General features: G+C 33.9%; 1 protein-coding gene and 1 pseudogene across 1 annotated transcript; one reads left to right on the forward strand and one right to left on the reverse strand.

Annotated features, from left to right (window-relative positions):
* Positions 1-268: 268 nt before the first annotated feature.
* On the forward strand, positions 269-2,441 carry LOC120211541 (annotated as a pseudogene).
* Positions 2,442-3,103: 662 nt separating this feature from the next.
* On the reverse strand, positions 3,104-3,701 carry LOC120211265. The gene is made up of 2 exons (XM_039209849.1): positions 3,557-3,701; positions 3,104-3,484 (listed from the first exon to the last, which is right to left on the reverse strand). The coding sequence occupies exons 1-2, from the start codon at positions 3,685-3,687 to the stop codon at positions 3,211-3,213; spliced, it is 405 nt and encodes a 134-aa protein (XP_039065780.1). The 5' UTR covers positions 3,688-3,701; the 3' UTR covers positions 3,104-3,210.
* Between the last annotated feature and the right edge of the window lie 12,404 nt (positions 3,702-16,105).

The following is a 16,105-nucleotide window of genomic DNA, read 5'->3' on the forward strand; positions in this document are numbered from 1 at the left end:
TCTCTCTCTCTCTCTCTCTCTCTCTCTCTCTTAATGTGCAAAATGATGGTGAAATGGGGCACAGGTGGACCAAGCCTTTCTCTTTGCACGCTGGCATCGCATGCTCATAAGACTCATTGCCAAATTGAATCTTGGAATGGCCATAAGAAATTTACTTTCATCTTTGATTCTTTGTTTCGCTTGTCATCTGTTTGGGATTTGACCTAAAGCTCTTGTTAGCTTATTCATTTCGATTTCTCTCACCATTTTACTTTATAAAAAACTCAGATAAACTGAGAGAAACTACAACTCACTACCCAGAAAACTCAGCCATGAAGTTTATGAAACTCGGATCTCGACCCGACACTTTCTACACAGCCGAGTCCATAAGGTAAGATTCTCATGAACCGGTTCAACTCAGGGTTAAGCTTTGAATTTGATTTTCTCAAGAAATATACCATGAAAATTCATTTTCTTGTTGCAGGACTGTTTCTTCTGAAGTCCTTAGGGATCTTGCAATCGAAGTTAAAGGAACTAAATATCTGCTTCACAAGGTAAAAAACCTCTGTCTTGAGTCGAGTTGAATTCAGTAGTTGATTCTTTGCTTACATTTTCGATTTTTGATCATATGCAGTTTCCTCTGCTGTCCAAGTGTTTCAAGTTGCAGAGATTATGCTATGAAGCAACACAAGAGGTAATCCGGTTACCCGATTTCCCCGGCGGGATCGGGGCTTTCGAGCTTTGCGCTAAGTTCTGTTACGGCTTCACGATCACTCTCGGATCATATAACATCGTGGCGGCGCAATGCGCGGCCGAGTACTTGCAGATGACGGAAGATGCCGAGAAGGGGAACTTAATGTACAAGCTGGAAGTGTTCTTTAATTCTTGCATCTTACAGGGGTGGAGGGATTGTGTTGTGACGTTACAAAGCACCAAAGCGTTTCCTTTATGGTGTGAAGACCTTGGAATTACTAGCAGATGCATCGAGTCGGTTGCGTCGAAAGTTTTGACACACCGTTCGAAGGCGAGCTTGTCGCGTAGTCATTCAAGAAGGGTTGGTGATATGTCGTGTAACGGAACCGACAGCTGGCGGCATAAACCGATGACCAAAAGTTGGTGGGCAGAGGACATGGCTGAGCTGGGGATAGACCTTTATTGGAGAACCATGATTGCTATTAAATCCGGTGGGAAAGTACCCTCTAGTCTCATAGGGGAGGCATTGCAAATGTATGCATCTCGATGGTTGCCGAGTGTATCTCGGAAAGTGAAGGCTAACTGGGGACGAACATCGGATTCGGACTCGGACGATGACGTTTCTTCGAAGCACGGGCTGCTGTTGGAAACGATTGTGAGTTTACTCCCATCGGAGAAAGGCGCTGTCTCTTGCAGTTTTCTACTTAAGCTCTTGAAAGCTGCCAACGTTCTTGATGCTTCATCGAACTCGAAGATGGAATTGGCTAGAAGAGTGGCACTTCAATTGGAGGAAGCAAGAGTCACTGATCTGTTAATACCCTCTATCGGACTCGAGCGATACCGGTTCCGGTTACGATGTAGATATAGTCCTCACCATTTTGGAACAATTCATGTTACAAGGACAGAGTCCTCCTACTAGCCCTCTGAGATCGAAGGTCGGCCTTGAAAGGAGAAGACGGTCCCGTTCAGCCGAGAATATCGATTTCGAGTTTCTAGAAAGTAGGAGGTCTTCTTCAGCATCACATTGTTCCAAACTCAAGGTAGCCAAAATCATGGATGGTTATCTTCAAGAGATTGCTAGAGATAGTAACATACCACTATCGAAATTCATCGCAATCGCCGAGAGAATCCCCGACTTCTCACGGCCCGACCACGATGATCTTTACAGAGCTATTGACATTTATCTCAAGGTAACCAACTATTAACTAATAGTGTTTTTCCATGTTCTCGATTCATAAGTTTTTATTGTAGGTGTCATTTTGCCTACACAGGCACATCCGGATCTGAGCAAGACCGAAAGGAAAAAGCTGTGCCGCGTCCTCGACTGCAAAAAACTCTCGATCGAGGCCCGCGTGCACGCTGCACAAAACGTAAAACTGCCTCTAAGAGTAGTGATACAAGTTCTCTTCTTCGAGCAAGCTCGAGCCGCCACGGCCAGGGGGAAAGTGGCCGATCTACCTAGCAACATCAAGGAACTTCTAGCTGTCCATAACATTGATCCATCAAGGCCTCCAGGAACATTAAGCACTAGTACCAGCGTTCGAGCCGACGATCAATGGAGCGTTTCGGGTCTTAAGTCGCCCAAGTCAAGAACCTCGAGACTAAGGATGAAGCTCGCCAAAGACGACGATTTGGACGAACTCGACATGGTTACAGATGGAATGGGAAGACATTCTAAGTTCAAGGCCTTCTGTGCTTTGCCTACGGGGCCTAACAAAATGTTCAGTAAATTGTTGTCTAACAATAGAAGTGGCGGCGAAAAGAACTGAGTGAATTTTGTTTGTAAAGTATACTCTCTTCTTTTTCTTTCATTTTCTTCTTGTCATTTGAGTAAAATTCAATCAATTTGTTCAAGCCATAATATTTTCTCTGTCAAAAATAAAAATGCTTTTTTTTATTTATAAAAAACCGCTAATTTTATTAAAAATCGAAAACGGGAATACAATGAAACCAAATCTGCATGGCTTAGCTGTTCATATGGATTAATTTATATGTACTTTCCATTCTTCTTTTTTGATAATAAATTTTATTTTCAATTTAATCCCTCAATTTTTCAAAATTTTCTTATTTCTACCGTTCATCATTTTTAGTAAAAAATATTCTCTTCTTTTTATTTAGTCCCTTGACTTTGCTTTACTTATTTTGGTTTTTTTGACCAATTAGCATTCCACCTACTGATTTCCAGTAACTTTCCATTAACCAGGCTTATCAAATCCTGCGGTGAATTTCAGTGCCATTTAAAACCACACACTGCTAAACATGTTTAGTGTTTACTATAGCTGTTCGTGTATCAGTTTGATGAATCGTAGAATCAAGTTCATACGTGTCACGAGCTTTGCATGAACAGATCATTGATGCGGAGATGAATGGGAAAACCCAGCAAGAAAACCCAGAAATTTGATATCATACCCAAGTCTTGCCCAGCAGCAAGCTAATCAATAAAACATACGAAACACTATATATATATATACACACACACACACACACACAGAGAGAGAGAGTTATTAAGGCCATCATACATCTGAACTACTCGATGGATCATTCAGCAGTGGTAGTTGCAGTGGGAGAAATTTGCTTAGACTTGGAGTGAGAGTCGATGCTTTTGGTCCGCTTGAGACTGGGTGCTCGATGAAGCCTGCAGCGGAACGAACCGGGATGCGTGGTCGGAGAGCACAAGCAACTGGTCCTAGTCACACTCGGCTGTGCCGGTGCCGGTGCCGCATGAGCCTCCACGGTTTCAGCCTCCGGTGGAACCTCCACCTTCAGATCTGTCCTTGACATCTGCCCACCGTCCATTCCACCACTCGTTCTCCTGCCAAGTTTCAGTGATTAGCATCAACATGAAAATTACACGCTATTTGTGTAAAGTGAAGATGGAAATTACAAGAGTTCTTGAACGATCTTTGAAACAGAAGATGATGATGAGGTAGCTTTGAATTGGAGAAAACAGAGGATTATTGATAAAAGAGAATGCAATTGGATATGGCTACAAGTGTCTTTCCCCGCTCTGATCATCAGATTTCTAATCAAATCCATTTACCCTCCACCAACATTTATATATTCTTTTAATGCTTCAAGTAATGATATCCTAATTTCATCAATGTCCAGTATTAATATTAAGGGTAAATTATATGTTTAGTACCTAAAGTATCACTTTTATTCGGTTTTAATACCTAAACTTTCAATTTTTTCAAAATCATACCTAAAGTTTAATTCTTTTTCATTTTAGTACCCGCTGTTAAAAATTTAGGTACTAGAATGAAACAAGAAGTTAACAATGGGTACTAAAATGAAACAAAAAGTAAATTTCAGGTACTAAAATGAAATAAAAAGTAACAGTATGTATGATTTTGAAAAAATGAAAAGGTTAGGTACTAAAACGGAACAAAAGTGATACTTTAGGTACCAAACATGTAGTTTACCATAATATTAAATAATTGGGTAAATATCCCGTTTAGTACCTAAATTATCAATTTTTTTTTTGATAAGTTGAATTTTATTTATCCAAGTAAAAGTACATCAAACAGCACTCATCCCAAAACAGGGAGTATAAACACCAATATACAACAAAACAAAGTTAGTCTATACTCCAAGAAGTACAAAGTCTAGAATTTACATAATCAAGTCTATTAATATTTTTATCTTTAAGTTTGATCCGCACATGCTCCTTAATAGACTTGAGAAGATGATCGGCTGGTCTTGTTCCTCTGTTAAAGATTCTTCTGTTTCGTTCTTCCCATATGAAGTAAATAAAGGTCGTCCAAGCAATCCTCAATATGATGGAAAGCAAAGAATTTCCCTTCCATTTATGTGCAGCCCACTCAATTTGAGATTCCCAATTCCTGTGAGCATTTCTTATGCTTGAAAGCATCATAATAGAGTTCCAAAGAGAAGAAGCATAAGAACAGTCAATAAAAAGATGATTTCGGGATTCATTTATCTCATTATACAGAACACATATTATGTCAGAAGTAATGCCCATCCTAAAGAGTCTGTCACGAGTTGGAAGACGATCCAGAATAGCCATCAAAGTGATCATGCTGAATTTAGGAATATGATGAGGAAACCAAATCACTTTGTGCCAGTAAACCTTTTCTCTTGGAACTCTGATATCTTCCCAAATGTCTTTAGTACTCGAGATTCCAGCAGCAATCGTTGAGGTAGTATCATTCCTGAGTTTTAAAAGTTTTCTGATGGTCCAACTATAGGAAGTGGTAGCACTTATGTCACTTATAGCATTATTTTTAAAAACATAGCAGTAAATCCAAGCTACCCATAAAGATCCTTGTCCAACCAGAATTTTTCTGATAAGTTGAATCATACATGCTTTATTCCAAGAGCGAATGTCCTTCAAGCCGAGTCCTCCTTCAGATTGGGGCAACAAATTCGATCCCAGCTAATCCTAGCACCTTTGGCAGCAGTATCATTACCTTTCCAAAGGAATCTAGAGCAAAGTTGTTCAAGTCTATTGATAACTTTCTGAGGAAAGATAAATTGTCTATTCCAGAAGTTAATAACACTATGTAAAACAGTTTTAATAAGCTCTAGACGCCCAGCATAACTTAAATTTTTTCCACACCATTGATGAAGTCTTTGTTTAATATTATCAAAGAGAGGATGACAGTCTTTTTCAGTTATTTTCCTAGTGACCAGAGGAACACCAAGATACCTTACCGGAAGAAAGCCTTGTTTGAAACCAGTGGCGGATTTAATGGAATTAAGAATTCTGCTCGAAATACCAGCAGCAAAAAATTCAGTTTTGCTAACATTTAAGTTCAGACCAGATAGAACATAGAAATGATTGAGGACACTGATAACCCCCATAATAGAATCAAGGTTTCCTTTACAAAAGATTAAGAGGTCGTCAGCGAAAGCTAAATGGGTGATACCCAATTTTTTGCACTTAGGGTGATATCCATAAATACCTCTGGCAGCAGCAAGGTTGAGAAAATTAGAAAGAATATTCATAGCAATCACAAAAAGTGTTGGTGATAGGGGATCACCTTGTCTAATACCTCTCTGTCCTTTAAAGTACCCTATGAGGCTACCATTGAAGGCTATGGAGTATCTAGCTTCTTTGAAACATGTTTCAATCCAACCTATGAAAATATAAGGTAACCCTATGGCTTTAAAAATAGAGGAAATGAAATCCCAATTGAGGGAGTCAAAGGCTTTTTGTAAGCCAATTTTGAGAGCACATCAAGGAGAAATATTTTTCCTTCCATAACCTTTTACCAATTCTTGGGCAAGAAGAGTGTTATCAATAATGGATCTACCTCTCACAAAAGCAGTTTGGTTGAGTGAAACAAGGTCAGGCAGCAGCTCATTCATTCTTTTAACAATAATTTTTGAAATAGTTTTGTACACAACCGAGCAGCAAGATATAGGTCTGTAATCCTTCACTTTGCTAGGGTTTTGGATTTTAGGAATCAGGGCAATAATGGTGGAATTAAAAGCAGGAATGATAAATTATCAATTTTGATCTATTTTAGTATCTAAACTTTTCAATTTTTTCAAAATCATACCTAATGTTTAATTTTTATTTCATTGTGGTACCCGCTGTTAAAAACTTTATGGACTAGCTGACGGGGCATAACTTTGGTAGACAGACGACCAATCTGAATGGTGGACCATGAGACAATGACGAATCAACCAACATAATCCTATTTCAGACCCTTCAAACTATTGATGTTGAATATCGGAGGATTAAGAAGTCGAAGAGTCTATCGTTGATTTAGGAAGATTGAAGTATTTTTGGGTGAAACGGAGATAAAAATCATGTTCAGGGGATCGAAAAGGTACGAGCTAGAAATTAAACTTCATCGATCGACGACTGTAGACGTGGCAGTCGATGAGTCCGTCCATTAAATTTTTAACGGTGAATACTAAAATAAACAAAAGCTAAACGTTAGGTATGATTTAAAAAAATTAGAAGTTTAGATATTAAAACGAACTAAAACAAACTAAAACTGGTAGTTTATGTACTAAACAGGTAATTTACCCTAAATAATTATTATAATAAATTTAATCTTAATATATATATATATATATATATTATCTGATTTATTGATGTGTATATTGAATTATACACTGTCAATATATCATATATTGGTATTTAATTATTATATTATAATTAAATATTAATAAAATCTAAATTGAGGTCAATAATATTCATATTTTTATTAAAAAAATCATGAGATTAGATTATGACCCCTCCCAATAATCTTATGGTGGGGGTTCCTTTGTTTTAGTGGCAGACATTCTCGTGAGTGTTGATGGTCAATAATATTTGTTTTTATTAATCAAAAAGAATTTTAAGTATTTCTATAATTCTTTGTATTTAAAACTTTAACTAATTAAAATCTAAATAATTTGCATATTTTATTCAATTCAGATTAAATTAATTTATAGAAAATATTTTTTAGAAAAATATTTTTAATAACAATATTATGTTATTTAAATTAACCTTGATCAAAGCCTAAGTCAAACTTTATCACTCATTTATAATGTTTATTATCAAATCACATTATTTTATAAATCATTTATTAATTAAATAATCACTTCTTCGTTTAAAAAAATTAAAATTCGCAATTTAGGATTTATGATTTTTAAAAATTAAATTTTAAAATATACGACAATATTTAAATTCTAATTTATGGGTCATTGTTTTAATATATTCTTTTTTTTTAGGCTCAAGGATGGGCAAAACTCGTTTTTATTAAAAAAATGATCTCAATTTCATTAATTCAACTCAACTCTGAAATTTTAAATAAATTTGGAACGATAAAATATGATTCAATGATTCGACTAGCTCGAAATTTGTTAACTCGATTCAATTCGACTAAATCGAATATTCATTCTTAATTTCTCATTCATTTTAAGTTCATTTTTTTATCAAATTTAAATTATATTATCTTCTACAACTATAGAATATATGTGTAACTCTAATTCTTACTTTTAACAATAAATTTACTCTTTTTATAATTTAATCCCTCGACTTTACATTTTATTTCATTTGATTTTTACTATATTTTTATATAATTTTTTTCTTATCATCCATTTCTTAAATCCTTTATACTCCTATCAGTACTTTGTCCCTAAAATACCTATTTTAAAACAATAAAATTATAAATATATTTTATAATTGTAGATGGTATTTGATTTACTAAATAACATTGCAATGTAGAATAAATATCGATAAATATATGTATATGAAAGAAGACCTTAAATTAAAATCAATATATACTATAATTTTATAAATTATTAATTAAAATTGAATAAAAACTCAAACAACTTACCATGATTGAATTCAAAATTTTAACATAAATACAAAATTTAAAAAATAAAATATAACTTATAATTTAACTCAAAAAAATTCGACTCAATTCAATCAACTACACACTCTTATATGAACTCTATCGTTTATATTCCAGCAATTTTTTTTATTTATGATTATGTCCCATCGTGTTATATTATATATATGGGCGGTTGGGACATGACAATCCACCCACCTAATATATATATATATAATAGTTGTGATCCCGATTTTAAAGCTTCACATTAACTAGTTCCGATTAATCTGTATCACACATTTAATTTTAATAGATAAGCATACGGATGGACATGGGTCGGTTTTTTAGTCCACCCGACTCGACCCGATAAGAAGGAGACCTCAACCCGTGACCCGATCCAAAAAAATAATTTTTCACTTGACCCGAACCGATAGATAGTTTAAAAACCCCGACCCGAAATAATAATAAAAATTATTTTTATTCAATAAAAACAGTGACTAAATTAAAAAAAATAATATATAGAGTGATATTATTATAATTATTCCTAAATATATAGGATAAAATTATATATTTTTTCAAGGTCGGGTTTTTTTACCCTAAACCCGACCTGAACACCACATAAAAAAAATATGACCTGACCCGAACCTGATTTTTTTAAAAAAAAATCCGACTCGATCGAGTCTGGCCGAAACCCATCGGGTTCGGGTTAGATGTCCATCCCTAGATAAGCATCTTAGTAAAACTTTTTTTTACATACATAAAGATTCGAACTCGATACTTTATTTAAATAGTATAAAAAAATAATATTTCTTCTAATTATTAATAAACAATATTTAAAAACTCTAAAATAAACATTAATGCGACTTAGCATGACAATGACTTTCTAAAAAATTATAATATTTTAGGATTCTTATAAATAAAATAGAGAAAATCGCCTCAGTGACCAAAAATACCTTATAATATACGATTTTAACCAATTTTTTTTGGATTTGCCAAAATGACCAATAAAATCGCAACGCGATATAAAAATCGCAACGCGATTTAGAAAATCGCAACGTTAAAAAGAAAATCGCAACGGTCAAAAGAAAATCGCAACGCGAGCTTCCAAGTTCGCAACGTGATTTAGAAGAAAATCGCAATGCGATTGATAGAATCGCAATGCGATTTATAGAATCGCAATGCGATTGAGAGAGTCGCAACGCGATCTAGAAGAAAATCGCAATGCGACTGAGAGAATCGCAATGCGACTGAGAGAATCGCAACGCGATTGAGAGAATCGCAACGCGATTTAGAGAATCGCAACGGTCAAAAGAATAGTTAAAAAAATTTTGTTTCTTAAGAATTTTCTCTAAAAAGATAGTATCCGCGCGGACGTGTCGAAGACACGTATTACCACGACCACGACCACGACCACGACCACGACCACGACCACGACCTTGTTGAGTGAAAGAGGACAAGGGGGACTCTCGCGCGCCGCCGCCGCCGCCGTCTCGTCTCGGGTCGGGTCGGGTCGTGGTCGTGGTCGTGGTCGTGGTCGTGGTCGTGGACGTGGTCGTGGTAATACGTGTCTTCGACACGTCCGCGCGGATACTATCTTTTTAGAGAAAATTCTTAAGAAACAAAATTTTTTTAACTATTCTTTTGACCGTTGCGATTTTCTGTTTAACGTTGCGATTCTCTCAATCGCATTGCGATTCTATAAATCGCATTGCGATTCTCTCAGTCGCATTGCGATTCTCTCAGTCGCATTGCGATTCTCTCAGTCGCATTGCGATTTTCTTCTAGATCGCGTTGCGACTCTCTCAATCGCATTGCGATTCTATAAATCGCATTGCGATTCTATCAATCGCATTGCGATTCTATCAATCGCATTGCGATTTTCTTCTAAATCGCGTTGCGAACTTGGAAGCTCGCGTTGCGATTTTCTTTTGACCGTTGCGATTTTCTTTTTAACGTTGCGATTTTCTAAATCGCGTTGCGATTTTGATATCGCGTTGCGATTTTATTGGTCATTTTGGCAAATCCAAAAAAAAGTTGGTTGAAATCGTATATTATAAGGTATTTTTGGTCACTGAGGCGATTTTCTCAATAAAATAAACTAAGTATACGTTCATCGTATCTATCGACAACACTATACATGGGTTCATTGTAGACTTAATAAAATCACATATATAACAACACTCCATTTATTTAATAAACTAGACAAGAATATCCAATTAATTAAGATACATTCAATCCAAAGTTTTTAGACATTATTACACTTTTATAACTAATCGGTATCTGATTTATTAATTAAATAATTCAAATTAAATATTATAAAAATTTATTTTAAAGATGATATTTTATTTAATCCGTAAAATTAAATATAGAGTGTTATTGTTATTTAAAAAATCTAACGCCTTATACTGTGTATCGAATAATATTAGTTTTTTTTATTATTATATCCACAATAAACATTAATTGAGAGTTTGAAACTGCCCTTTAAAAAATATTAAAGAAATGATTATTGGTGGGATAAAATTTTAATATTTAATAATATATGTTTTAAAGATTCTTAACCATTTGATAATGTACGCATAAATATCTTATAATCTCTTATACTTAAACTTAAGATATCTAATAATAACGATCATTCATTTAAGTTTGACCACGGAGATAGTTTAAAAAAATGGTTGTCCCTTGTTCACATATATAATGGGGTAAGAGGGAGGTAAGATAGTAGGCTGCCTCAACACTAGGTTGAGAGCAGCTTCCGTAAGAAACCTCCGAATTATGAAATGCCCTCCATGGGACTCGATCCCACGACCTCAAGTTAAGAACATTGTGCTCTACCAACTGAGCTGGATGGTCATTCTACTGAGATAGCTTAGTTTGTACTAAAATTTTAATATTTTACATCAGTTAATAATTTTATCTATTTTATCTTCAGAATACATTTCAAAATTTAATATAACCGTTTAATTAAATTTTTAACCTTAATCTAAAAATTAAATAAATTAAACTCTTAAATTTTGTTTTGAACTCTTGATGTATTGTTTCTTTTTTGTGACATCCACATGGTATATTATTTTTCCTCCAATTAGGTTTAGAGAGAGTTTTTTTTAATAAAACTTTAAAATTTGAAGCTAAATTAATTATATATATTGTTTAACTTGATTTTTTTAATATCACATAATGAATAGAGGGTGTTTAGGGTATTGTATAGCCCAAGCCAACTGGCTTTATCTAGGGATGTAAATGGGTCGAGTCTGGTTTTTGGGTTACTCGACCCGAGAAAAAAGGGTCCTCCACCTGTGACTCGATCCGACGAAATTAATGTTTCATTAAATCCAAATATATGACTTAGAAACCCGACCCAATCCGACCCGAAATAATAATAAAAAATATTTTTATTCAATAAAAACAGTGACTTAATTGAAAAAAATATATAGAGAGAAGAGTATTATTGTAATTATCATTAAATATATAAGGTAAAATTATATATATATTTCGGACCGGGTCGGATTTTTTTCACCCTAAACCCAACCCGACCCGAACAATGCATTAAAAAAAAAACGACCCGATCAGAACCGAACCTAATTTTTTTTTAAAAAAAATTTAACCCGATCAGATCGAATCAAAATCCGTCGAGTTCAGATTGAGTTGCCATCCCTAGCTTTATCGGAGCCTTCGTGACCTTTGACGATTTTAAAGGTTGCTTATTGTTTTTTTAGTTTAATCATTAAATTAACTTATTGGCAAAACTGTTCAATTTGATTATCTTAATATCTACGGCTTTTTTTATTGTATTCATAGAAATTGTAACATCGAAGTAATGAATTTTAATAAAATATTTTTATTTAAATTTATCATGTCAATGAAACAAGTTTTAATAAAATATAAATTTTTAATTAAATTTTATTATATTAGGGTAAAAAATTTGAATAAAAAATATTTTTTTATTAGAATTCAACGCGACAATTTTCAAGTCACCGTAACAAATATCGTAGATCCCTAAATAAACTTCTATATGTCCTATTCGATTAATTAATTAAATTGTCTGTCCTGTTAGGGCAAAAAAAACCTTTTGTCTTACAACATAACCCAATCCGATATGGGCCAAATCTGACCCGGTATAAGCTTGAGATGAAGAGTAAAGAAATTAATCGTTGATATTTTTTTTATATTTTAAACCTTGAAATTAATTTGATATTTAATTTTTTTTAGTTCAGTTACATATATTTTTTTGAGTTTTAGTTCTAAATTGGTATTTAAATTTATCTCCATATCGGAATATCAATCCACCATAAATATAAAATTTGACTAAAACATAAAATTTTAACATTAATTTTAACTAAAAAATCAATTGCACACACCCAATTAGATATAAAAATCATATACTAAATTTAACCTTTTTAATCAAATAAAAATTTCAAAACTAAATTCAAATAGATATATAGTTCGGAACTCATCATCATCGGATGAACAAAATATAGGAATAGAAGAAAAATACGAGAAAGTCTAGGGGATGACAACCTAATTCAAGATAATAAAAGAACAATTTTAGGCACAACAAAAGATGTAATAAAAAATCATAATATTTTAGGTTTAACGTAATTTAAAATTTATATATTTTTTAAATATTTTCAGCTCAACAAAAAATATTACATTTTTATTAATAATTTAAATTCACAATATTTTAAAATACCTATAATTTAAAATATTATATTTTTTATTAAATTTTTGTATTGCTCCTAAAATCATTGTTTTTTTACTTTATATTAGATTGTCGCGATATAGAATGAGTAAAGTAAATGTGAGTTAATATGCAAGGTAAGTACAGAATTAAAACGGTGTCGGGAAAAGATGTATCTGTGACAGCGTAAAGACGACCGCAAAGCACAAGCCACGCGTTGGATGGTCCGATGGGACAAGTTTGGTTGTTCTGTCCACACCGCATTATTGCGACATCCATCCCATCAGTAGGATTCAATCTCGACTCTTCCTTTTCACCCATCTTTTCTTACCAACTTCCACCATTATTCTAATCTATTTTCATAGTCCATTTTTTTAGAAAAAAATAATAAAAGATTTATTAATAATTTTTTTAAAGCTTTGGAAGTCGACAATTTAATTTGAGGTTAGAAACGGTTATATCTGGCAAAACTTTCGAGATAATATTTTGGAAAAAATTAATTCACGAGATAAAGCACTCTCAAGATTAATTGCTCAAATAAAGTGAAATCCACAGTGTTGGCCGTAGGTCGCCATGCCTTCCGGGCGACCTACTAGGTCGTCATGTCTTCCCGGCGAGCTACAAGAGATTGCATGTGCCATGCACGTCCCAACACGCTGGGCATCCGAGGCCATCCGAGAGCATCCGAGACCATCCGACCGAGGCCATCCGAACGAGCTATGCGAGGGCATCCGAGGGCAACCGAGCGAGCTATGCGAGGGAATCCGAGGGAAGCCGAGCGAGGGTAGGTCGCCCGGAGGGCATGGCGACCTATGTGTTGGGACGTGCATGTGCCATGCAACACGTTCATTCTCTCTGTTTGAACAAGGGTAGGTCGCCCGGAGTGTATGGCGACCTACAAGGTCGCCCGGAGTGCATGGCGACCTACAAGGTGCATGGCGACCTACAGCCAACACTGTGGATTTCACCCTATTTGAGCAATTAATCTTGGGAGTGCATTAGCTCGTTAATTAATTTCTTTCAGAACATTATTTTGAAAGTTTTGCCTATCTAGACACAAATAAAGGTGGTAACGGTCGGGTTAGGTTGTTAGGGTCGGATTTTTATTAATTCGATTCGATCTTAAAATATGTATAATATATTTGAGTTTGAATTGATTCGCAAATTTTATATCTTCTATCCGACCCAACTGGATATGAATTTCTAAAGTATAAATCCGACTTGACCCTACCATATTCAATATGAAATAAGAACTTAATTAAAAATTATAAAAATTTTAAAGAAATTATATTATTATCTTATGGTCGGATTGGAGTTTTTTCACCTTCCAGTTGAAGCCGCCCCGCCCCTAACACCCTTTAAAAAATCTGACCCGACCTGATCTGAATCCATTTTTTTAAATCCAACACTATTGAGTCAGGTCGAAACCCGTCGGATTAAATTGCCATCTTTAGACATAAATGAAATTGTGATAAGAATCATAATATTTTAGGATGAGTGTGACCTAAAATGTTGTTTTCTTCCAAACATTTTCGGTTGAACTGAAAATGTTACATTCTTCATAATATTTTAGAATATTCAATCGAAGATGTTAAAAAGATTGTACTACTTCTATCCTATTAAAAATGTCTCGTATTGACTTTTAAAAGTTAAAATTTTTAAACTTTGATCATATTTTAAAAAATTAAATTTTAAAAAATCCAAATGAAATTGCGATAAGAATCATAACATTTTAGAATATTCAATCGAAAATGTTAAGAAGATTGCATTAGTTTGTCCTATTAAAAATGTCTCGTATTGACTTTTTAAAATTCAAAAATTTTAAACTTTGATCATATTTAAAAAAAAATAAATTTTATTAAATATATACTTCAAATCTACTTGATTAAAAGCTTCTAGAATATATATTTTTTTCTTCATATTTTTATCAACATTAAATTTTAAATAATAACGAGTCAAGTAAGTGGACAAAGGGAGTAACATTTTAGGTTGGACATTTTTATCGCTTTTTCGATTGCACCTCATGATGGTCGTTTTTTAACCTTATATTAGGTTACCGCACATTTGAATCACTCCTCTAGTCTTTATTGTGGTATTGGGATTAATTTACAAAACTTTAATAATTAAAGGGCCAAACTGGCAACGAATGACCCCCCTCGATAATAAACTACCGTAAACAGTATTGCTTTAACAGCGAATTCCTTATTTAAAGCAGCGAATGTGAGTAATTAAGCCTGTAATAATAATTATAAAGCTGATTCAGTATCTTGTACCCACCACACTGCATGTCCTTCCCCCTACACCCTTCGATAAAGTGCCGCATGCATGCATGCATGCATGTCTAAAGTGATCGATACCAACACTTTTCTTCTTTATAATTAAGTTGAAAAAGAAAAACTATTTTTTTAACAGTTTATGCTGATGTATTCGACATCTATCTGTTCAGCGGTGAAACTTTTTTTTACAGTGCGGAAGAAACTTTAAAAGGAAAAATGCTAAGGATCTAATTGAAGAAAGTGCTTCAATGGTTTATGTGTCCTTTTTTTGTGGTTTGCTGTCCTTAAAAGGACTGTTGCAAGCTAGGGTTCTTTGTACATTCCTTATGGTATCCAATGTTTGTTGGAGTAAATAGTAGATTCTTTTTCAATCAGGTTGGTTGGAGTTAGGTTATTTTTAGATCGATTTGGATTGGATTAAATTTCTTTTCTTTTTCTTCCAATTTTAGGGTTTTTCTCTAACAAATTCAGACTGACATGCATCGCACATCTAGTTTTGGTGGATGAGTCTCACTGCGAGATTGTTTTATGTTTGAGCTGTTTTGAGTTTAGCGGGTGATATTTGAGACTGATGTTCTTAAGGTTGGATTGTTTGAGTCATTTGAGGTTGTTGCATTATTTCGAAGGGTAAACACAAATGGTCCTTCAATTATAATGATTTTGAACCCTCGATTACTAAAAGTTATAGAATGATTCTTCAACTATAGGGTGTTATTTTATTGAGTCATCTAATTATTAAAAGTTATAATATGATCACTCGACTATTCATATGTTTCAAACTTGTATTTTTTGTTAAAAATTTGACGACCATCTGAGCTAGACGCAAACCTATTGCCTGACATATGATAAAATCATATTTTAATGATGCCTACCGGTACCGTCATTACCTTTAAGCATTGGTTCGACGACATAATGAAAACTTAGAGTCGATCTAAAAATATATCTCAAACGGTTTTAGATCATATTTGACTATATCCAAGTCAGTAGGTTAACGTCCAGGTCAGATGACTTTAATTTTTCAACCGAAAATGACGAGTTTAAAATATATGAATAGATATATAATCATATTTTATACAAGATTTGATTGGAGCTACAACATTAAAAATATGTACATAAAGTTTGCCAATGTACAAAAAAGCATAAGACATGAAAAAATATACACGATTAGGTCAGCCGAGGCCATTGTTCCC

This window comes from Hibiscus syriacus, unplaced genomic scaffold (genome assembly GCF_006381635.1).
Source record: "Hibiscus syriacus cultivar Baekdansim isolate YM2019G1 unplaced genomic scaffold, ASM638163v2 tig00109972_pilon, whole genome shotgun sequence".
Classification (NCBI taxonomy): Eukaryota; Viridiplantae; Streptophyta; class Magnoliopsida; order Malvales; family Malvaceae; genus Hibiscus; species Hibiscus syriacus.

Excerpts from the sequence above, each read along its gene's own strand:
- LOC120211265 (XM_039209849.1), bottom strand. The coding sequence starts at position 3,687 with ATGATCAGAGCGGGGAAAGACACTTGTAGCCATATCCAATTGCATTCT. Across the intron at positions 3,485-3,556 it reads AAGATCGTTCAAGAACTCTT|GAGAACGAGTGGTGGAATGG; the intron begins GTAATTTCCATC and ends GAAACTTGGCAG.